Source organism: Haliotis cracherodii, unplaced genomic scaffold (assembly GCF_022045235.1).
Source record: "Haliotis cracherodii isolate W230 unplaced genomic scaffold, xgHalCrac1.p SCAF_5, whole genome shotgun sequence".
Lineage (NCBI taxonomy): Eukaryota > Metazoa > Mollusca > Gastropoda > Lepetellida > Haliotidae > Haliotis > Haliotis cracherodii.
In genome coordinates this window covers 58,068,111-58,089,952 of record NW_027266308.1, presented here as the reverse complement: position 1 = coordinate 58,089,952, position 21,842 = coordinate 58,068,111, and the positions used below count along the sequence as shown (strand labels likewise).

The 21,842-nt window shown below is 40.3% G+C and overlaps 3 protein-coding genes across 4 annotated transcripts; 1 reads left to right on the top strand and 2 right to left on the bottom strand.

The window, feature by feature from the left end:
- Positions 1–611: 611 nt before the first annotated feature.
- LOC139442496 (uncharacterized) lies at positions 612–9,835 on the bottom strand. The gene is made up of 4 exons (XM_071223309.1): positions 9,211–9,835; positions 4,878–7,654; positions 2,936–3,124; positions 612–1,934 (listed from the first exon to the last, which is right to left on the bottom strand). The coding sequence occupies exons 1-4, from the start codon at positions 9,285–9,287 to the stop codon at positions 1,459–1,461; spliced, it is 3,519 nt and encodes a 1,172-aa protein (XP_071079410.1). The 5' UTR covers positions 9,288–9,835; the 3' UTR covers positions 612–1,458.
- Positions 9,836–10,248: 413 nt separating this feature from the next.
- Positions 10,249–17,919, top strand: LOC139442681 (breast cancer metastasis-suppressor 1-like protein-A). Of its 2 annotated transcripts, XM_071223557.1 has the most exons (10): positions 10,249–10,264; positions 11,212–11,387; positions 11,867–11,957; positions 12,178–12,305; positions 12,640–12,719; positions 13,215–13,311; positions 13,733–13,825; positions 14,394–14,458; positions 14,834–14,870; positions 16,120–17,919. In XM_071223557.1, the coding sequence occupies exons 2-10, from the start codon at positions 11,255–11,257 to the stop codon at positions 16,122–16,124; spliced, it is 729 nt and encodes a 242-aa protein (XP_071079658.1). In that variant the 5' UTR covers positions 10,249–10,264; positions 11,212–11,254; the 3' UTR covers positions 16,125–17,919. The 2 variants fall into 2 exon arrangements, with proteins under 2 accessions (XP_071079658.1, XP_071079657.1); XM_071223556.1 differs by lacking the exon at positions 10,249–10,264 and having other exon boundaries at positions 11,164–11,387.
- Positions 17,920–19,682: 1,763 nt separating this feature from the next.
- On the bottom strand, positions 19,683–21,714 carry LOC139443456 (cytochrome c oxidase assembly factor 6 homolog). Its single transcript, XM_071224441.1, has 3 exons — positions 21,546–21,714; positions 21,051–21,206; positions 19,683–20,446 (listed from the first exon to the last, which is right to left on the bottom strand). Exons 2-3 carry the CDS (start codon positions 21,195–21,197, stop codon positions 20,351–20,353), a joined length of 243 nt encoding a protein of 80 aa, XP_071080542.1. The 5' UTR covers positions 21,198–21,206; positions 21,546–21,714; the 3' UTR covers positions 19,683–20,350.
- Between the last annotated feature and the right edge of the window lie 128 nt (positions 21,715–21,842).

Below are 21,842 nucleotides of genomic sequence, written 5' to 3'. Positions count from 1 at the left end.
AAGGGGGGACCATTTTAGGACTACGATATCTGGTACATTTATGTTCCATCAAAAGGGGGAACATTTTAACATCTGCCAAGACTTCCAGCTGTCCGGCGAGCAACTCTGTCAGAAACTAGCAGACGACATCTATAGTTGCCTTGTTCCTAATGCTTTACAGACGATAAGGTAATATCATGAAAACCCTCACTCAGCACTAAATATAAAACAAAGCCAACCATTACTTGGATTGATTTTGTTGTTTGACTTATATTCGTTTACAGTAGGCTCGTCACGTGTACCGTACTTAACGCTTACCTTGCAGTCGGCTATTGCACGGTATTTCTACTCCTCCAACCAGTATATTTGTAGACAAAATGTTTTGTAGAAAAAACAGTTGCTTTGGTTTTCATTTCTGCTCTGTTCAAGGGACCCAACTGCTTAATAAATCACCGCTGTCATATAGCTGGAATATTGCTTAGTGCGACGTTCAACAACACAAAACAAAATAAATCACCGATCGAAGCAATGAAAAGGTTTGACAATACTAGGACCAGTGCACCTGGAAGATTTCTAATCACGAAGTTCTGCTGTGCCAGACATTGTTATAGCCGCTGTTGACCGCAGAGGCACGGCAGCAGTTGGAATACACAGATATAAACCTATAAAAAATTATTTGTTTCTCGGAATTTCATATCAGTGAGTGAGTTGGGTTTAATGCCGCTTTGAACAGAAAATCACATCTTAATGTGGGAGGGAAGCGCGAAGTGATGCAGGTCTCAGACGTTTACCACTTTGGTGAAACCCACGAGTACGGGTATGGTGCTGACAAACATAAAAACATATTCAGGGCGAACAGGGATTCGAACCCACTATTATGGGTTTCTGTCGTGCCAAAGGGACACAACTCTGCGCATCAATTAGCAGTGCCCTAGACGACTGGGCCATCCGTCCCGCCGGATTTCAAAGCAGCTAGAGAAGAAGTTGAATGCCTAATTTGCAAGACATTTTGAAGAAAACGTTATAATATCATCTTATACAAAACAGTTTAAACACTGACATTCGTATCAATGCCCATCGTTGATGTTTTAGAGAACGTGATACAGGGTTTTTTTTAGACTGGCAGCAGATCAAATTCTTGGTAACAAAAACTGTTCACATGAAATAGAGTTATGAATAGTTAACAACATATGGAATAAATAATGGACATTTTGTCCGTAGAATCAACGGATTTTACGAAGAATGGAATGGAACAGACGAACAAGCAAAGGATTACAACAAGAAAAGCTCATAATTGTTCGAATCACATTTTAGATAACACATGGAATTTGCTTTAAAAATGTGTCATATGATGAGGTTTTCCTTGAATATGTACATTTATGATGCCAAGATGACTGTGTGGTGATATTCGTTTAAATATCCAGGAGGGATCCATTTGCACGACATAATCGTTTATTGCACACTAACCACTACACAACTCTAGTCTGTCACTCCAAAAGGTCTAATCTTCATCACTGCTTCTTTTAATGACTCCGATGGACCTTTCCACGTTTTCCACGAAACACCATCAAACTGTTTGTCAGGAACTACCCCCTTCTTGTAATAGCGTCCGGTGAGATTAGTCATGTAACATTTGTAGTACCACCATCCACTGTGGAACCGCTTAGCGCAGTTGTGGTCGTAGGCTTTCAACTCTTTGTTGACGAGGTCGTTGTCGACGTCTTTGGTACTGAACTTCATGTTGTTGTGCTTTAGGAAGCTGTCCCCGGCGGTGCCACTATACCCCCCGATGTGGAGCCGGTATCCCTCCTCCTCGTCGTCTGTCCAGAAGGTGTCGTACTCCGCGTACCGACTCTCCCATTTGAAGTCGCTGAGGTCCACCCGCAGGCGATAGTTCTTCTGGTTCGTGAAGTAGTGGAGGTTGTCGTTACCAATCCAGTGGTCTGCGTACAAACCTGTAGCCAATAAACACAAAGAGACATTACACACAATTACATCGACGACTCTTGGCCCAGATGAGTGAGTGAGTGAGTTGGGTTTAACGCTGCTTTTAACAGTATTCCAGTTATATCACGGCGTGCCAGCTTAATGTGGGAGGAAAGCCCGAAGTGATGCAGGTCTCAGACGTTTACTACTTCGGTGAAACCCACGAGCACGGGTATGGTGCTGACAAAAATAGAAACATAATCGGGGCGAACCGGGATTCTAACCCACAATCATAGGTTTCTGGCGGGTCCAAGGGAGGCAACTCTGTACAGCGAATCGCGGCGCCTTAGACGACTGGGCCACCCGTGCCCCCTGGCCCAGATGAAGCAATACTAGAACTATGTATAACGATATTTGTGCATTGTTTAATACATGCGTACATTTCAGAATCACAAGCAATCATTACACAACATCGTCCTATTGTCCTGCAATTAGTATATTTGCGTTGGCAGTGTTTCCATTTTTCCAAGTCATTATTCAGTGTGAAAACACGTGAAAAAATTAAACGTCAACGCCAGAGAATACTATTCTTTGTTTGTTTGTTGTTAACGCCGCACTCAGCAATATTCCAACTATATGACGGCGGGCTATAAATATTCGAATCTGCACCAGACAATCCAGTGATTGACGTCATGAGCATCGATCATCACAATTGGGATAAGATGACATACATCAACCAAGTCAGCGAGCCTGACCACCCGATCCCATTACGCCTCTTACGACAAGCATAGTCGCCTGTTACGGCAAGCATGGGTTGCTGAAGATATATTCTACCCCGGATCTTCAAGGGTCGAGAATGACATTTAATCAGGCGTTAGGCAACAATAGAGGTGAAAATGATATAAATGGATCACTGAAAATCAGTGTTCGCGAAACGCATTTGAAGAGCATTTGTGCCATGCGGATTTCCATAATGGGTGGATCAAGGTTAAACATGTCTAAGTGACGACGACAACGAAGTCATATATACCCCCGAAGCCCTTCTGGTAGTCAGACCACTCCCTGTTGAAGTCGATGCCCCCACTGGAGCGCTTGAGGACGATGGTCCAACCTCCGCCCCTCATGTCACAGTACACAGGGAGGTTCTTCTCCAGACCCACCAGGTGAATCTTGTACATGCCGTTCCGGGTGTGGCCGTCCTCGTAGTACTCGTAGCAGTCTGGGGGAGAACAGAGGGGCACTTAAGACAGTTAACAGAATCAGCATGGACAGGCCAGATAAAGGGGGTGGGGCAATTAATTAAGACGGTTAACAGCCTCAGCGTGGATCAGTCCTTTTAGTCTTTGAGTGGCGCGGCCAGGAGATCGAACCAGCGACCTTCCGCAGCTAAATGCAATCAAGTCGGGGTACAGTTATGACAGTTAACATGCTCAGTATTGTTCAGCCAAATACAGAGGAACACGTCACACGGTTAACTGGGTAAGCTCAGATAAGCTATATACAGATGAGTGGTAGGCGCGGTTAAGTTTGTCAACGTGGAAAAACTAAATACAGAGGTAGACTTTACATTGGTTAGCATGCACCAAATGAATTGATTGGCAGTCACCGATGCTGAACATGGTTACATAAGAAACTTCGGTAAACGAAAAACTCAGCTTAGAATAGATAAGCGAAATCTAGAGGGACAGTTAAAAAGGTTAACTTGGCAGCATGAATTAAGTCAACAGTAGGTTAACAGATGATAGGATTAACATAAATTAAGCCAAGGGACAGGGGCGGTGAACATAATATTTATAAATTGTCAATGTAACAGAAAACCGGTCAAGATTTTCCGCCAAAACCTTTTAAAATTTAGCATAAAGGTCAAAATAGCTGTGAAAATTATCTGATTGGACAAGGTCCCTTTAAAACACTACTCCCAAGGCGCTGGAAACTATGCATGGATATATGGTTATACATTTTATAGTGAGTGAGTGAGTTACAATTTAACGTCGCATCGGCATTATTTCAGCCATAGAGTGAGTGAGTGAGTGAGTGAGTTGGGTTTAACACCGCTTTTAACAGTACTCCAGTTATATCACGGTGTGTTAGCTTAATGTGGGAGGAAAGCCCGATGCAAGTTGACTACAAATTAGAATTTGATTTACTTGGTTTATTTGAACAGAATATGCCATGTCTGAAAGTTGTTGTTTCTGGTATTGGTACTTAGTGAGTGAGTGAGTGAGTGAGTTGGGTTTAACGCCACTTTTAACAGTATTCCAGTTATATCACGGCGTGTTAGCTTAATGCGGGAGGAAAGCCCGATGCAGGACTCAGACGTTTACCACTTCGGTGAAAACCCACGAGCACGGGTATGGAGCTGCCAAACCTAGAAACATAATCGGGGCGAACCGGGATTCGAATCCACAATGATAGGTTTCTGGCGTGCCCAAGGGACGCAACTCTGCACAGCGAATCGCGGCGCCTTAGACGACTGGGCCACCCGTGCCCCCCTCCCCCATGGAGGATAATGATAATGCTGATGATAGTACATGACACGTAATAAACTGGCAAAAACCATCTTGATTGTATATGACTTTGTGCTTTGTTCGATATAAAGAACAAAGGCTGTGACGGCTGTACTGGGAAAACTGCTGGTTTATTTTACATTATTGCTGAAATCGTGGATTTGTCCACACACATAGCATCTTTATTGGCTGATGTTTCCGCAACCTCACTTACTTTTTAACATGTGAAATGCAGTAGTGTTTCTCTGTGTCAACATGAATTTGAGCAAGCCTATTGATTTGAATGGAACAGATTTATCTGAAAGAACATGTGTCACCATTATTTGATGCCAACGATTGATTTATAACGAGAGCAACAGCTGAAGCAATAACTCGCATTTACATGTACGTGGTCGCATCGTTGCATCAAACACAATGGCGATAATTTTGATAGTTATGTCTGGATTAATACAAATAAGTACCAACCTCGAGGTTTCGGGGTGTCTCCGTCGTGTGGGTAGAGAATCTTCCTCTCCTCGGGAGCAGCAGCGGGTGGTGATGTGACATCATTTGTTTGTTTCGTTGAATCCCCCTCATCCTTAGACGATTCCTTCTGTGTATCTGAACTGCTGCCACCTGCAGCAGCCATCTTGGAGTCATCACTTCTTGGTTCAGGAGCAGGTGCTTGGTCAGAAGGTTCAGGGGAAGTGACATCATTTGTTTGTTTTGTTGAATCAGTCTCTGCCTTGGAAGATTCCTTCTCCTGCGTATCATGTGAACTGCTGTCTCCTACACTGCCCTTAGTAGCCGTCTTGGTGTCATCACTTTGTGATTCCTTCGTTAAAATATCATCCTTACTTTCCTTCTCCTCGTTGACTGGAAGATGGCTGGTCTGAAAACCTTCCTCGGCATCTTCCTTGTTGTCAGGCTCAGAAGCAGTGACCTCAGAGGATTTACTTTCGCCATTTGTTTTAATTTTCGAAATGTCTTTCAGAAAGTATGGACACTTTTCCCAATAAACAGTCGAGAACGGTGGGCATGGGGATACGACTAAGGAATACATCACACAAAAACGAGAGCTATTAATACCACCACACGACCAAGGACGCTTCTCTACTATAGCATCAGGGGATTTGGGAAAGAAACTTCGTAGAGTCTTTGTAATAACCTTCTCTTCCGGTTTACCATCGTCTACAACGCTTTTCGAGATGGCAGGTGTTCCAGATACAAGATTGTCCAATCGCTCCAAGATTCTGTCTGAGTTGGCTTTGATCTCCAGTTTAGTCTTGAGTTCTTGGGTCTCATGGCGGTGCTTCAAACTCTCCTCTGACAAGTCCTGCATCTTCTTCATGATACTAGAGATGAGAGCTGTTTGGTTCATGACGATTTGATACAGCATCTGATTCTGTTCTTCAAGATGTTGAGATTTGCTCTGAAGCTGGTTGAACAGGATGGAGTGGTTCTTCAAAATGGTCGACAGCTCTGATATCTTGCTTTGCTGTTGTGTGATCAGCTCGTGGTGTTTCGTGCTCTTGTCAGTCAGAGATGGTTGGTTTGGGTCACCTTTGTCATGTCCCAATTTGAGATATTTCCCTTGGCGAGCTTTTATGATGTCGTTTTCTTCTTTCAAAGTGACATAGTTGTGGTTAAGCTTCAACAGATCGTTCTCGAGTCTCAGTATCTGATTCTCGAGCCTGGACAAGACGTTGCTGTCATTCTGCTTGTTGATTGTCTCACCCAGTAACTGGTTCTCCAGCTTCATGATCATGATCTCCAAGCTTTGAATCTTACTTGCATATTCTGAGGCTCGTTCTTGAAACTGTCTCTCAAACCTATGCAGATCCTCTGTGAAGTCCCGGAACCCTTGTGAATCTCTTGTAGATCCTTCATCTGCTCTGTCTTGGTTTTGTTTCTTTGTTGAATCATTTTTATCCTCGGATTTTGTCTTTGCTTCATTTGTCTCTGCACTGCTACTTTTTTTTGTCTGAGCCATGTCTACAACTTCCATTGGTTTACTGTTTCCCAGCCCAAGTTCAGGGGAATTTGGTTTGTCAAGATTTGCTCCTGGAACAACCTTTGATTCTTGTTGGCTTAATTCCTTTTTCTTCAACATTTCAGTTACTGACATCTTATTTTTAGCATTGTCTCCAGCCGTCTCATCTTTGGAGCTCTCGCTAATTGTCTCACTTATCAAATGTTCGGTTTGTAATTCTGGAACTACTTTATATTCTATATCCGGATAATGTTCAAGACACTTGCGATTGGAAAAGCCATAGTAACAATACACTGCACATTTATGTCGGTATAAACAAGCATTTTCTATTCTTTGTAATGATGTCAATGTTTTGGGTACTTTCGGTTCAGATTTTGGCTTATCATTTGAAGATTGCAGTATGACTGTTTGTTCTTTGCTCTCAGTCTCCTTTTCTTTTACATCTTTTTCCTGTATATTTTCCTTCTCTTTTGATAGTGTCTCTGTCTCAGGAAGAGTTTTCTTTGTTTCGATAGGTGGTGTTGCTTCAGATTTATCCGATTCTTGTCCTTTTTTCTTGTCTTTTTCTTCTTCGTCAACAATATCAACTTCTTTCATGACTTTGACATATCCCCGGAGAGGATCAAATACAAATTCCTCAACCATTCGTGTCTTCTTGCCGGAACTACTTGTCGTCTCTTGACTTGCGTCCACCTTAGAATCTGACTTGGGTTCCTCTTCGGATTTGACAGGCTCGTCTTCCTGTTTGTGGCCAGTCTTGGTTTCTTGATTTGAAATACCGGCTGTTTCCTGCTCCTGTACACTCTCAGAAGCAGTACCTGATGGGGAAGCAGCAGAATCCGATTCTGCTTCAGTTTCTCCCTCAGTTTCATCACCAAACTCTGTTTCATCAAGATCTGTATCATCTTCTGGAGAACTAGGCTTATCTTTATCTGTTTCTTTCTGTTCTGAGTCCGTTTGTTGTTTTTGCTGAGGGCTCTCGTTGTCTTTTCTGTCCTTGACCTTTTCTGGTTCATCTACTGAACCGGTACTCTTTTTCTCCCCGCCAGGTGTTTCTGTTGGTTTGTCGTCTGCTCGTAGTAATTCTTCGTACAATGCAAGTATGCGACACTCCACCTTGCCGTCTGATCGTCCAACTGCTTTGTATTTCTCCATCATTTTTTCGATCTTTGCTTTGAGAACAACTCTTTCTTCTGACAGCTGCCCAGCTAGAGGTCCATCTGTCACCAGGTCCAGATACCACAACCTGACGTCACAGTACTTCTTCTCGCTGGAAATAAGTGAAAATGTAGTGTGGTGCTTCAGTGCTGGTTTCAGAAAATGAATAAGTGTCTGATCTTGGTGAACAACAACGTATTGATGTATGCTCATCGTTCACTGTGTTACATGATAATACCGGACTAGGATACTACCGATATATTCCCAACTACTCATGTTGGCGAATAAGGGTGGAGTAATCGGCCGCATGGTACGAGTTCTTACAAAAGACAAGTATCAACTTTCCGTTATTTTGTAATCCATATCCCACTTGAATAAGGTAGTATTTACGTTTCATCAATGAATAAGCTACAAACAATGTATAATACCACGTGAAGATTTATCAGTACATTTGTATTGATCTACACCACCTACAGTGTAATTTCCAAAATTTATTTGTTTTGTTTAACGCCGCACTCAGTAATATTTCAGTATATGACGGCGGTTCTAATGATATATGTGTTATATACAGTACAAATCTGTGCAGACTGAGCCGAGTTTCTGTTATAGATCAAGTATACGTGCGACAATAAAATTTCCCCTGTTCAGAGACCCAGGCATATATATCACACAATATTTATAAATACATGTACGTGTTAGCCAGGGTAGGCCAGGCTACGGCCAAAATAATAGTTAATCTGGCCATCTCAAAACCAGCGATATATACAGATCGGCTTATCATTCACCGAGACGGTACCTAACACGCTATATACTAGGTTAATGGTTATAGAGTGTTCGCAGAAGAGAGAGAGAGAGAGAGAGAGAGAGAGAGAGGGAGAGAGAGAGAGAGAGAGAGAGTATATTCCCCCTGTGTGAAACTGAGACATAGTCTGAGCGATTGGAGTCATTCTAAATGGATATTTTCATCTTCATAGTGTTAGCATCAAAACTGCTGGTAATGCTAATTTGGCTATAGGGCATTCCCCCTTTAAACCGTAACCCGATTGGTTGGAACTTTATTATATGTCAACAAAACAGCATGAAGTAATTGTTGTGCCAATTAGCCCGATCTTTAACATTATACATTTGACATTAAGATCCTTAACTGCTCTATACAAGAATGCACGTGTTCACAAGCATGTTATATCAGTGTTACTTGACTTGAAGCCTGGCATACAGTTATACGTAACCTAGTATGTACACAGTAATACATGTGTAGTTATTTCCACATATAACAATTTCATACACGTGTACAATGTACATTGTCTCTCTAAAATATAGTATATTGTTCCAAACTGAGAAATCAATTTCCCTTTATAGTTTGTAAACTAAAAACAATATTTTATTGATTTTTCAACGTACGCATAATAGCCTCTTGTCTCGGTCTCTTTAAAAGGAGTAATGTGTCTGTCTTTATGGCTATGCCTTATAAACAGTATAGATCTTAAACATAGCAGAGACTTCGGGGATACGCCATGTGTTTATTGACAGTTGTATTAGAATTCCATTTAGGATATTCTTAAATTTGAATCTAGATTTCATATAAATGGGTTTAATGTTTTATTCTGCTTTAAACATATATATACATATATATATTTAAAGTATATTGTATTGGGACTCTGAACTCACCTTTCAATTCCGCTGACAACGGTGACAATGAACACCCAGGTAGCCACGTGCACAGGTGTAATCCTTGAAACCCCCATCTCCGACACAGGCAGTATTTACAACACCAAATAGGTAGAACGATATCTCGGAAACACAGGGATCCTTGTAATTTGATTTGATAGGCAGTTGAAATACTGCAACTTCAAATAACATTAGTCGAGTGGAATGGTGTCGAATATGACAGGGATATATCCCTTACTATTTATAGCTCCTGTCTACAACGTGGCGGGGGTTCCTGTGTTTCATACCGCTGCTGGTGACGTTGCTCGCTACGTCATTCCTGCCGTGTGTCTTAACATTCCCATTGACCGGGTAGCAACAGCTTGTCCATTGGAATAGCCACCGCGTCTACGTAGCAGCCATGCACTGTACACGCGCAGCATCAATCATCGATCCCAGCTCCTCACTCATAACACCAGCATGAAACACTGGATTATTGATGCTGGAATTTCGCATCATTTCATCATTAATATTTCATATGTGACTCGTGACTTGGTCTACAACGATGTTGGAAGAAACACTGACGATACATGTAAAAATCCTTGCGAGAAATACACAACAATTCTGCGCGGCAGCAGTCGTTCAACGGGTCTGTGCACGTCGAGCTTTTCGAGTGTTTTAACACTAGGCGTTTAGATTAACGAGATAAAATTCAAAAGAGGCAATATTAACAGAGAACGGCGGAGCTGCAATAACACTACTTACCGGTGTGTATATTTATCACACCCGTGATCAGCGAAACCAGGATATAGTAACAATAGTCATTCTTGCAGGATAATTGATAATGAAATCTCAAATTAACTAACAATTATATTCAATGGAATCACGCCGTAATCGATACAGTGTATGCGTGTAAGAAAACAGGAAATTAAATCATGTTTTCAAGCTGTGAACTGTCGATCATCCAGTCAGTACATACAGGGCGGGAGACGCCGGGGTATACGTACAGTCTGGCTTATCGGGTGTTCACTGAGAAGACGGGTCGATATGGCGTGTTCACCTCGGATAACACAGGGTGGGTAGAAACATGCCGCGGGAGTGACAGTGATCAGTAGTGTTTCCTATAGTTTCAGATAACAGGACGCGTGGGGCATAATTCAGATTGTACACCAAAACGGGTGATATCCGGGTACGGGTGAAACACACCGAGTGATATGTTATGTACCTTCACGAATGATACATTCCACTTATTAACCTGATGAGGAATTTCTGTTATATATGTACTCTTGTAAGTTCAAATTACATTATATAAACTAAATTGTCGTGATAAAATTAAAGTTAAATACTAATTTGAAGTTTGATTTTCTTTTTAAAATGCCTTCTTAAAATTTCAACTTAGTATCTAAATTAAATATATTATGTTGAATACTAGTATTCAATTTATTATCTCAAAATTCAAAGACAGTTTCATGTTTGGAATATCACTGTAATATGTGTTGTAAATTTCTGTGTGTCTGAAAATGTTCAATTAAAAACACGTTGGTGGGTGCATCCGACACCCTTAGTTCAGGATAAGTAAGTGTATATATTTTTAAATCATCTCTAAAAGACGAAACTGAGAATTGATGCTTGTTAAACATTGTCCTAGGTCGAGACGTAGTATAGAAAATTAGTCAACAATCAATTGAAGTTTTCTTTTTTATGCATACAAAGTGAAAAAGGTACCATGTTTTGTATGCATAAAAAACAGCTACAACTGCAGACAGACTAATTAGCGCGCAAGAAAATGTAAGTATAATAACAATACACTTCATCAGAGACCGTATATTATATGGTCTCTGACTTCATCCTCGTACGTATTGCCACGCATCGTGTTCCACGGCTGGGAATCTAAAAATAGCATTCAAAGGGATTTTCCCTGGGATTTCCTTTACGCATGCGCAGTATACAGTTCCGTCTGTGCGTCGCGTGCATCTGGCGGCAGGTGCTTGTTTATGTTTTCAAATATCACTATTTCTTCAGGGAAAGGTGAAGTAATAAGAACTGCCCAATCATTGCCTTTGGCATGCCACTGATAGAAAACGACCGTGGGGAGACGGAGGAAGAAGAAATGGACCACGATCCGGGGGACAGCGACAAATCGTCCGATGATGAAACGGGATCGGCAACATCGGAGGGGGAAGACGAAGATACCTCGGGTAATGACACGAATGTCATAAGTACTGTGAAAATATGTGTACAGTTACTCGCACTAGTGGCCTTTTATGTTTATTGTGTATTTTCTCGAAAGCGGCGCAAGGAATTTGACAGAAAAAACTTTGAATGAATATTATTAGTAACTTATAAATGTCATATTTCAAGTTTCGAAATCGGGATTCACAATTTGAAAATATTTATTCCGTGTACGATGTACTGTTCCTGAGATCATATTGTCGCTGTAGGACTGGCGAACAATCTTTGTTTCGTCAAGTGTGATAGTATTTGATGAACCTTCACATTTTGGCAATAAACCGCATGGAGTGACAGTTATAGTATAAGCATCGCAACGATCCAATGAAAAATATCATGGCAGGCTGTCAAACCACCCACCGACAAATAAGCAACTTTCCTTAGAAATTGAATCCTGTGTATAAATAGAATGTGAATACTTTTATACCTTTTTGTGTCGTTTTTGTAGATCTTGATGAGGAGGAGAGCGAGCGACGGAGAAATGAATGCCTTGATGATATGACTGAACTGGAAAGACAGTTCAGTGAATTAAAAGAACAGTAAGTTTTGATTAATTTCTTGAACTGTATGGTAGAACTGGTAATATACCTGTAGAACTCTCTGTGTTCACAAACATGATAATTAAGGGGGAAATGGGTTTCAAGGATATCATTTAAAGGATGGATATGGAATTTAACCATTAATTTGGCCCCTTGATTGGTAGGAAGTGGTTTCATCATTTTATGATAGAGTTAACGTTTGCCTTCTCCGTGTTTTCAGACTGTACAGAGAGAGGAGTGCACAAGTATCAGAAAAGTTGGACGAGGTGAAGGCAGGAAAAGCAATAGAATACTTAAACCCACTGGCTCAGTTACAGGATAACATGAGGATTCGCACACAGGTGGCAGGTGAGACAGATTCCCTTTGTTTCAATTGATGGTACAATGCATCTACTCCATAATCATCTCTAATGTATGAATATCAAATAGCCAACACCAATGCAACTTATACAAGTGGCATTCTTAAGCTTTGACATGTTTACTAAGTATAAAAAAAAAGCTTGTGACAAAATACATTTACATCATACATAATCACATTTTTAGCTATTAAAATGAGAAAATCTTGTGTAAAACCAAATCATGTCTATTTGTGATGCTTATGTTTCATGATGCATCTGTATGTCATGTGAAGATACTTGTGTGAGTTGTTTTGGTCAAATAACAAAGATTCTCATTGTTTCAGGAATTCTTCGAGAATTGCGGATAGCTTGTATTAAGAATAGATTTGAAAGTGAGGAGCTGTCATCATATCAGAACATGGAGGTAATTTTTTCATGCAAACTGGTGTTGTGTATTGAATGATATGCCAGTGTGTAGTCTGTTCAATGGACTGTTTTGTATGTTTTCAGTCTTAACATGTTGGGGGTCACTTTAGCCCAGCCGCCTTAGTGCCAATATGTATGCTGAGTTGTGTCCCTTGGGCAACCAGAAATCTGTGATCATGGGTTCAAATCCTGGCTCACCCAGATCATGTTTCCAGGTCTGTCAGCACCATACCTTGCTTGTGGGTTTCACCAAAGTGGTAAACCTCTAGGACCTGCATCACCTCAGACTTTCCCCCACATTAAGCTGACATGTGCGATAGTGTGGAATGCTGTTCAAAGTGCATTAAGCCTAACTCACTCGTATCGCCATGTGTGATGTCCTTTGACTTTGAGACAGGTACTCATGTACAGTTATGCCATTAATTCTATAATACTGTGAACCATATTGTATATTTGTCCCAGTTGATTGAGTGGTGGTTCTTGTGTATTTCAGAGTGAGAAGATAATCTTGTATGATACTGTGAAGCAAGAGCTGGAAGAGAAAATCCGTCGTTTAGAAGAGGATAGGAATAACATTGACATTTCCTCGGGTATGTGGCTTCACAACTAGAGATACTGACACACTATAAGGCTGGTTTTGTAGGCAGCATCACAGCCTGTAGAAGCAAGACTGCTTTGCCATGAAAGCATTTATATGTGTTTCACTTACGTGGCAGCTTTTGTTTTACACAAGTTTACGTCGAAAGCCAATGTAAAGTTTCAATATTCACACAGACAATGTTATCTCCTAGTTACCATTTATGTCTGACTGCATGCAAGGTCACACACACTTATTCGCTGTTCTCGATTTTCCTGCATTTGAGAAACAAAACCATTTTCTTCCTTCTGGAGAAATATGTCATAAGTTAAATACTTAAGTGTCATTCCATCGGATGTGTGAGAACCAGTTATCCTTAACTTTCATCCCTGTATTTATGTAACCGTTTTCACATTTATCTGTTTCCTTTGCAGATTTATGGAATGAATCTCAGAGTCAGAAAAAGAAGAAAAAACCAACAGACCCTTTCAACCCAGACAGAAGGAGAAAGCCTGTCACCATTTCTGATATCCTTTACTCTGTCATTTTCACATATTTACTGATGCTGACGATTACTATCTCTAACCCCAAGTTTCGTTTCATAGCTCAGAGACTAATTAGACCACCACAGCTTTTAAAACATTTTGACTAGTCTGGTGGATCCGCTTGCCATTTTTCATTGATTTTTTTCATTATTTCAAAAAGTCATAATATATTTACTTTTCATGGCAACATGGTCAAGTACCACTGAAAAACACATTAGGTAATTTCCATGGCATAACTAACTTAGGGTTTGGAAGGGTCATGTGGTCCTAAGTAGGTCAATAGCAATAACACTCCATGGTTACACTACAATTCGCTTATGTTTATATAGTATCTAATGTTTCAGTCAACTTCAGCGTATGCATGATCAGATTGTTTTATATATATTTATTTTAATAGTGGTTTTATAAGTGTATTTTAAAAGCTATACCACGACAATATCTTTGTGAAACCTAGGTTAAATTTTCAGTTTGTGTTAATAAGGTGCCTTTTGGCATTCTATGGAAACAAGGTAACTATGAGATTATTTGTTGCAACCTTAACTGTCGGTACGTCCATATATTGTCTACATGTTGAAGGAGCTAGAAGTCATAGAAGACTGGACAGCTATCAAGAAGGTGGGTGCTCTTAGTCCAAAGCTTTTTCTACAGTATCTGTCAGCCCTGGTGATATGGGTAGTCTCGTGGTTAAGCGTTCACTCATCACTCCGAAGGCCTGGGTTCGCTCATCCAGCATGTTTGTAAATCAAATATTGCAAAATGTGTTGTAAAAAGTCTTTTTCAAGTTCACCACTAAAAGTAGCCATGAATTTGTGTCTACAGCAAGCTTTTCCTTTTTGAACCTGCTCTGAAATTTTTATCGTCAAGAAGTTTCCATGCAATTTGGCATAATTATGTGTATCACGAGACATATCATGGTCTGTGTATTGGGCCAATTTTTCTGATGTGTCCCCCATTTAATGTATTTAATGTTGTCTTTTGTTGTCTATGCAGGCCCTCAAGCAGCAAAGTCAAAAGCGCAAACCAGAATGTGAGTTCCCTTTAATTTTACCGTTTTCTACAGATGATTTTGTTTTCCAAACCAACTTTCTTCTGGTTGTAGTAACCATGGTAACCTTCACTAAGATGTCAGATTAGGCTCCAATTCTTGATTTGCTTGTTGTCTCTTCCCTTCCTCTGATTACCAGACCCCCGTGAAGATCCCGGGTAGAATAAGTCTTCAGCAACCCATGCTTGCCGTAAAATGTGACTCTGCTTGTCGTAAAAGGCGACTAACGGGATTGGGTGGTCAGGCTCGCTGACTTGGTTGATGCATGTCATTGATCCCAATTGCGTGGATAGATGCTCATGATGTCAATCACTGGATTGTCTGGTCCAAACTCGATTATTTACAGTATGCCGTCATATAGCTGCAATATTGCTGAGTTCGGCATTAAACAACAAACCAACCAACCATCTGATTACCAGTAATATAAAGGACTTTTTCTCTGTAAATACATCCTTTTGGTATGCTACATCTCTGTGCTAAGATCGGAGGACACTGCCATAGGAGGTAGCTTTTGGTAAACTTTCTGATCAGGGTTGAGGTGTCTTAGTTCTCAGTACAAGTAAGTGTAGCTTTAAGGCCAGCAAATCTGATTTCTTTATCTTGAAAGAAAACAATCAGCTCCAAATGTAAACAATTAAGACTGTGCTAATTGGGTGGGGTGGCCTAGTACTTATAGCGTTTTGGTTGTCACATCGAAAACCCAGGTTTGATTCCCAACGTGGGTACAATGTGTGAAGCCCATTTCTGGTGTCCCCAGCTGTGATATTGCTGGAATGTTGCTAAGAGCATAAAACCATACTCACTCACTCATGCCTAAATTCATTGAAGTGTTGCTCAGTTTTTCTTTCTACTGATAAGTATCCTCAATTCAACATGAATAATCACCTTGTCTGTTATTCTCCTGGAGGTAGGTAGTGTTCGGGGGCCCAGTCGTCTAAGGCTTCGCGATTCGCTGTGCAGAGTTGCGCCCCTTGGGCACGCCAGAAACCTATGATTGTGGGTTCAAATCCCGGTTCGCCCAGATTATGTTTCTAGGTTTGTCAGCACCATACCCGTGCTTGTTTGTTTCACCAAAGTGGTAAACGTCTGAAACCTGCATCACTTTGGGCTTTCCTCCCACATTAAGCTGACATGCTGCGATATTACTGGAATACTGTTAAAAGCCCAACTAACTCACTCATTGTTAGTGTTTAGTGACTAAACCTGACTGACAACAATGTCTTTGTTTCAGTATGACAATCAGCCGCTGTCAAACAGAAGAAAGTTGTTTGACAGTCATCAACATACAGCAACAAGCTGAAAAAATACTATTTTCGGGAGTCGGCCATTGTGATTGATCACCCAATCCAAGATGGCCACCAGATCACTATGGAAACAGAAGTGTTGTGAAGGACAGGGTTGCCAAGAGGTTGTGACATAGCATGCAAATGTACACCCGAATTGTTGACAATAGGGTTCTGCAGAACTCTTCCCAGTTAAATGTGATTCCGTGTTCAGCTCAACAGTCTATCCTTGGCAAGTTGTTTGAACCTGCAAACTCAACCTCTCTTGTTATTGTTTCGTAGCTGTGGTGATGCATCACCGATTAGTGTGGACCATCGTCATGGACTGCTGAACATGTTCCCCGGACACCTACACCCACAGCAAGTGTGTGCACATTTTGAGACTGAACTCTTACAGCATTGCTCTATACCGCATGTGGTGTTAAGGTAACCAGGCTGATCAAACTTAGCCAGGAAACATGCTACAGTTAGGGTGTGATGTATGAATCTCCAGCACAGAATAAATGCATGTATTGTGCTCAAGTCTCTTGATGTTAAGAGTGACACATGTCGCCAATTGAAACTTCAAAGTCAATTACATCCCTTCCAGGATCCAATCACGGGTTTGAAACCTCAAGATTTGTCTCATTATTATCCTTGGTTTGTCGGCCCCATACCCACATGGGTTCAACCAAAATGGTACATGTCCCAAGACCTGCATCACTTTAGTCTCTCCTCCCATGTTAAGCAGGCAGTCATGATATAACTGAAATACTGTTCAAACGTGGCATTAATTAGCCCAACTCATATGCTTGTCGTAAGAGGCGAGTAACAGGATTAGGTGGTCAGCCTCGCTGACTCGCACCATGCCTGTGCCCGTGGGTTTCACCAAAGTGGTAAACGTCTGAGACCTGCATCACTTTTGACTTTCCTCCCACATGAAGTTGAACTGCTGTCATATAGCTGGAATATTGCTGAGTGCAGCGTTAAACAACAAACAAACAAACAAAACATGAAGTTGACATGCCTTGATATAGTTAGAATACTAATTTTTGTTGGGTATTAATCTGTATTAAACCCAACTCACTATCTTTAAAATGCAACTTACACACATGCAGGGATTGACATCAACACCATCCAACTAGCCCAGACCAGTTTTGTTAATGTTCAAGATATATTAATAGCAAGTAGAATTTCAAACATTTTTGGGGGTATTGCTATGTGTTATCACTATTGTGGCTAGTAGATGTTCTTGGTTAGTTTCCATCCCTGTTATGGTATAACATACTGTGAACTTGTTTAAATTAACCAAAGTATTATGTAATATGAGAGTAGACCTGTTTACAAGACAGATGGCATCAAGAGGCTGACTATAGTTTCTAACTGGTGATTCAAAATGTGCTATGAAACTGATATGTGGTAACACCTCGCTGATAAAATCCAGAGTTAGCTCTGCCTGTGCTGGGCGGTCGGGTAGCCTAGTGGTTAAAGCGTTCCCTCGTCACGCCGAAGACCCGGGTTCGAATCCCAACATGGGTACAATGTGTGAAGCCCATTTCTGGTGTCTTGTGAAGGGCCTGGATTCCTTCCTGAGTCCCTTGCGGTATTGTGTACTTTTATACCCTTGATATGAAAAATATGTTATCAGTGAACATGGACTCTTGTGCTTTGGGAGTTTTCATGTTCCCTTCAACCATGTGTTGCTACTGATTGTAAATAGTAGGCAGATTGTCATTGTTAAAAAAATACAAATAAACATGATTAATGTTCCTTGAGTTTTTTGTCTTGTCTAAAATATGGTAGCATTTAGAAACATATTTCCTGGAAGCAGTTTTAGCTCACCTGACTGAAAGGCAAGCGAGCTTGCATCGCAGCACATTGTCCTCTGTCTTACATTTCAGACACTCTCCTTGAAACAACTAGGCAGAAGTGTTTCTTAAAAAGTGCTCACACAGAATTCCAGTCTTGAATTTAAACATGTCCATCATGACAGCCATATTAAAATTCTACTTTTTGTTGATTTTATGCATGTATCATTATGAAATTTGAAGTGCAGTAGGTATGTAGGTTGCAGAATAACATAGGACATTCTCTTAGGACAGATTTTGATATTTGACCCAGCTTCGACTTTTTTGGTATCCCTGTTTATCAAATATTGCTGCATGTACGACGTCTCTGAAATTTCAGAGGATATGAAACTGAATTTTTGTGTATATGGTCCCAGCTACGCGTCCCGAAATTTTGCCCAAAGAATGCTTTCCAGTCCACTTTAGCTTCTACATCAGATCCTTTACCCATGTCAAAGGTTAAGGGTGAAACACTATTTATATCCTGTGAAACCAATATATTGAAAGGTATTAAAGGTAGACAAATGAAACTTGTTGTAGGTGTTACACCGACACTGTTGGTGAACCTACATAACGGTAAAGGATTCAGTAGTATTTGAAATTTGCACTGTTGACGTCTAAAGCACACATTCATTTTAATAACAATGAACCTATTTTCCTGTAGGTAGATCAATGGCTGGGACCTTCTTCCACAGTGGCCATGGTAAAAAGAATGTATAATGCATGTATTGCTGACTCCTTTGGGGGGAATTGGTGCCACTCAGTTCATTTGGTCTGTTGTTGTACTTATAAGAGTACAAGTTAAATGGCATGATACGCATACAAATTGTGAACAGATGCAAACAGTGTACATTGAGAGTCCTCGGAGATGCAATAAGGTTTGATTGTTGATATACCAGTCCATTATAGGTTAAAGGCTTCTGAGCATGTGCGATATGTCATCAGTCATATATAGTCTGGAAGGTAATTTAAGGTACCAACGTTTACTACAATATCTGAAAAACTATCGGACCTACTCCAGTCAAAGTTGGTATGAGATTATTAAACAGTCATACATAAGTGGATATTACATTTAAAGACAATAGGTGCATGAATAAAAAATCTGTCTTTTTAGCTATCACTATATTTCATCAACAACCAGACTTGTTCGTCACGGGTGGAACGAGCATTCATTGAAACAGCCATCTGGATAATGCTACCCCTGCGTCACAGGGCCATATGACACAGTTGAACCAATCAGGAGACACCACAATTAGGCTTGACACATGTGGGAATAGGAACTTGATTTTTGCAACAAGAGAATGCCTCAACCACATGGGGACACCACCTCCCCAGCGCAGCTTTAAACTCATCAGGTTTTTTTTACACAATATCAGACTAGATTCACCTGGTGTTTCTTGTTTAAAGCCACACTCAGCAATATTCCAGCTATATGACGGCAGTTTGTAAATAATCAAGTCTGGAACAAACAATCCAGTGATTGACATTTTGACCATTGATCCACACAACTAGGATACAATGACATGCATCAAACAAGTCAGCGAGCCTGACCACCCGATCCCGTTAGCTGCCTCTTACAACAAGCATAATCGCCTTTTATGGCAAGCATGGGTTGCTGAGGATCTATTTTACCCTGGGTCTTCACTAGTCGGAGGATTAAGTCATACATACAAAGTAGAGTAGGGTACTAAAACACACAACTCTTTATTATCAACACTTTACAGGTATATGCATCAGATCACAAGTGTCAGTGACTTGCATCACTTCATGTACTGTAAACATGCTATAATCATAACAGTGTTTCACCACAACGCAAACATCTTCTCTTGTCACAAGTATGTGTTGAGACATGGATGGGGGATGCTGATCCTCACGTTTATTACTGGGGCCATTGTGAATGGATGCTAACAACACTGTTTATGAACTCAGCCTAAAGCTGACCTATACTGGTCATTTTATGAATAAACTAACATTAAAAGGATTTTGTAAAAGATAACTGAATGCAACAATGAATAAGCTTCTTGCCTCCATTAATACTCACATTCCAGTCATTATTCTGTTGTTTGAAAGAACATCAAACATATAAGGGAACATTATTACCATACAATATTAACATACTGTTTAAATTCACAAAAGGATTTAACAGAAAATATGAAGCATTGTTTTGCATATGAAAGACGGTATACAAGGATCACTGTATAGATATGTTTCTAAGCTGTCTTCAGTCATTATTTTCCTACTTCTGCAGCAAAATGTCCCAATATAGAAAACTTTCACAATTCACATCTGCTCAGTTGCCACATACACTCATTCAGATTCAAGTTCTCGTCAAAGTTTTTTCTTGGGCATGTATTCACTTAGGTTGTGCTGTCTTAGCTGGCTCAAAACCTTCCTTTTCAATCTTCTCTTTATAACGTAGATAATCACGTCGTCTGTCGAAGTATTTTACCTGCAAGAGAAAATGGCAATTTGTTTCATCAACTACGGGACTGGTCCTTTATTATGTCATGTTGCATAACATGGGGAGTTGGAGGTATGTTTCAGCAAAATATGGAACAGTCATAACACCAATCTCAGCACCAGGTAAAAGTACTTAAACTTCAAAAATGATGTTTTCACATTAACTTTAGTTGCCGCTCCCAATCATAATACCAGGTAGGTGTGTAAATTGGAGTAGAGCCTTATTTCTAATGTAAACATGATTAAGGCAATTAACATTTCACAACTATTTGTGTTTACATGTGAAGCTGTAAGTTTAATTTCATTTATTGCTTTTAAAAAATAAGGTGCTGGTTTCTCCTTGCAATAGGAGTTTGGGGCTAGATTCCGTTTTGACCAATCAGCACCGTTTCTGCTCGATGACGTTTTAGCTGTAACCTCGAGAGAGTAAGCTTCATGCATGCAAAGTTATACATGTACTATTGCATTACATGCTTAGAACAATGTCATTCACACACACTTCTATGCAAACTTGCATGTTACTTTCTATCCACAAAGGCATTGAAAATTAATGTTACACAGGTACCCTAATTTCAGGGTTTGTAAACACTGACCCATGTTCTTGTGCACCCCTCTTCAAATAACTTTCTACTTTTTTGACATTTTGACACATCTTCGTTTGACTTTTCTAGGCATGTCCAGTACTCATCTCGAGCAGCCCAACACAGTTTCCTTGCCTCTTGATTTGGTGCATGAGACATTTCTTAATTCTGAAAAGAAAACCTCATTCTATTAACTGTTATCATTCTTATAGTTAGGAGACGGATCATTAATCAGCAACTTTTCATACACATCAATAAGTTGTTTTTGGTCCAACAATGCCTTACCATATTAAACATATATTATTTGCTATGAGTTTAATTAACTGGCATACTTCTTGTGCCTTCTAGTAATATTTGATGTGCTGTTTCTTAGTGGGTTCACAGGTCGTACCGGTGGCTCGAGTTGTGTAAGGTATCATGTTGCTTTTTTGTAAAGTTATTGATTATTAAATAACACGAAGATTATTAACTTAAATTATTTCATTCATATATGATTCGCGTCTTTACCGATAAGAAGCACACTATCACCAATCGCTCCACGGAAGAATGAAAGTTACATGAATGACCTCGGTAACACATGCAGCTTATTATTCCGGAAGTGACCAAACAACACTGGTGGAAAATCCTCCGCGAAGAAAAATATAGAAATATTAGTTACTAATATGTATATTTTTGTTATCTCACGAAGGGAATGTGTATAGTTAAGGTTCTTGAGAACAACATGAGGCCATGTTCATTCCCTGGAATAACGTTGTTATGTTACTAGCTTATTTCTACTACTGCGTTGTAATCTGACGAAGGAAG

Bases quoted from the DNA above. Each gene is read 5' to 3' on its own strand.
- LOC139442496 (XM_071223309.1), bottom strand. From the start codon at position 9,287: ATGGGGGTTTCAAGGATTACACCTGTGCACGTGGCTACCTGGGTGTTC. The intron at 7,655-9,210 runs GTGAGTTCAGAG...ACTTATTTCCAG, and splicing joins GTTGTCAGCGGAATTGAAAG to CGAGAAGAAGTACTGTGACG. The intron at 3,125-4,877 runs GTTGGTACTTAT...GTTCTCCCCCAG, and splicing joins AGACACCCCGAAACCTCGAG to ACTGCTACGAGTACTACGAG.
- LOC139442681 (XM_071223557.1), top strand. From the start codon at position 11,255: ATGCCACTGATAGAAAACGACCGTGGGGAGACGGAGGAAGAAGAAATG. The intron at 11,958-12,177 runs GTAAGTTTTGAT...CCGTGTTTTCAG, and splicing joins TTCAGTGAATTAAAAGAACA to ACTGTACAGAGAGAGGAGTG. The intron at 14,459-14,833 runs GTGGGTGCTCTT...TTGTCTATGCAG, and splicing joins ACTGGACAGCTATCAAGAAG to GCCCTCAAGCAGCAAAGTCA.
- LOC139443456 (XM_071224441.1), bottom strand. From the start codon at position 21,197: ATGTCTCATGCACCAAATCAAGAGGCAAGGAAACTGTGTTGGGCTGCT. The intron at 20,447-21,050 runs GTCAGTGTTTAC...TTTCTCTTGCAG, and splicing joins AGGGGTGCACAAGAACATGG to GTAAAATACTTCGACAGACG.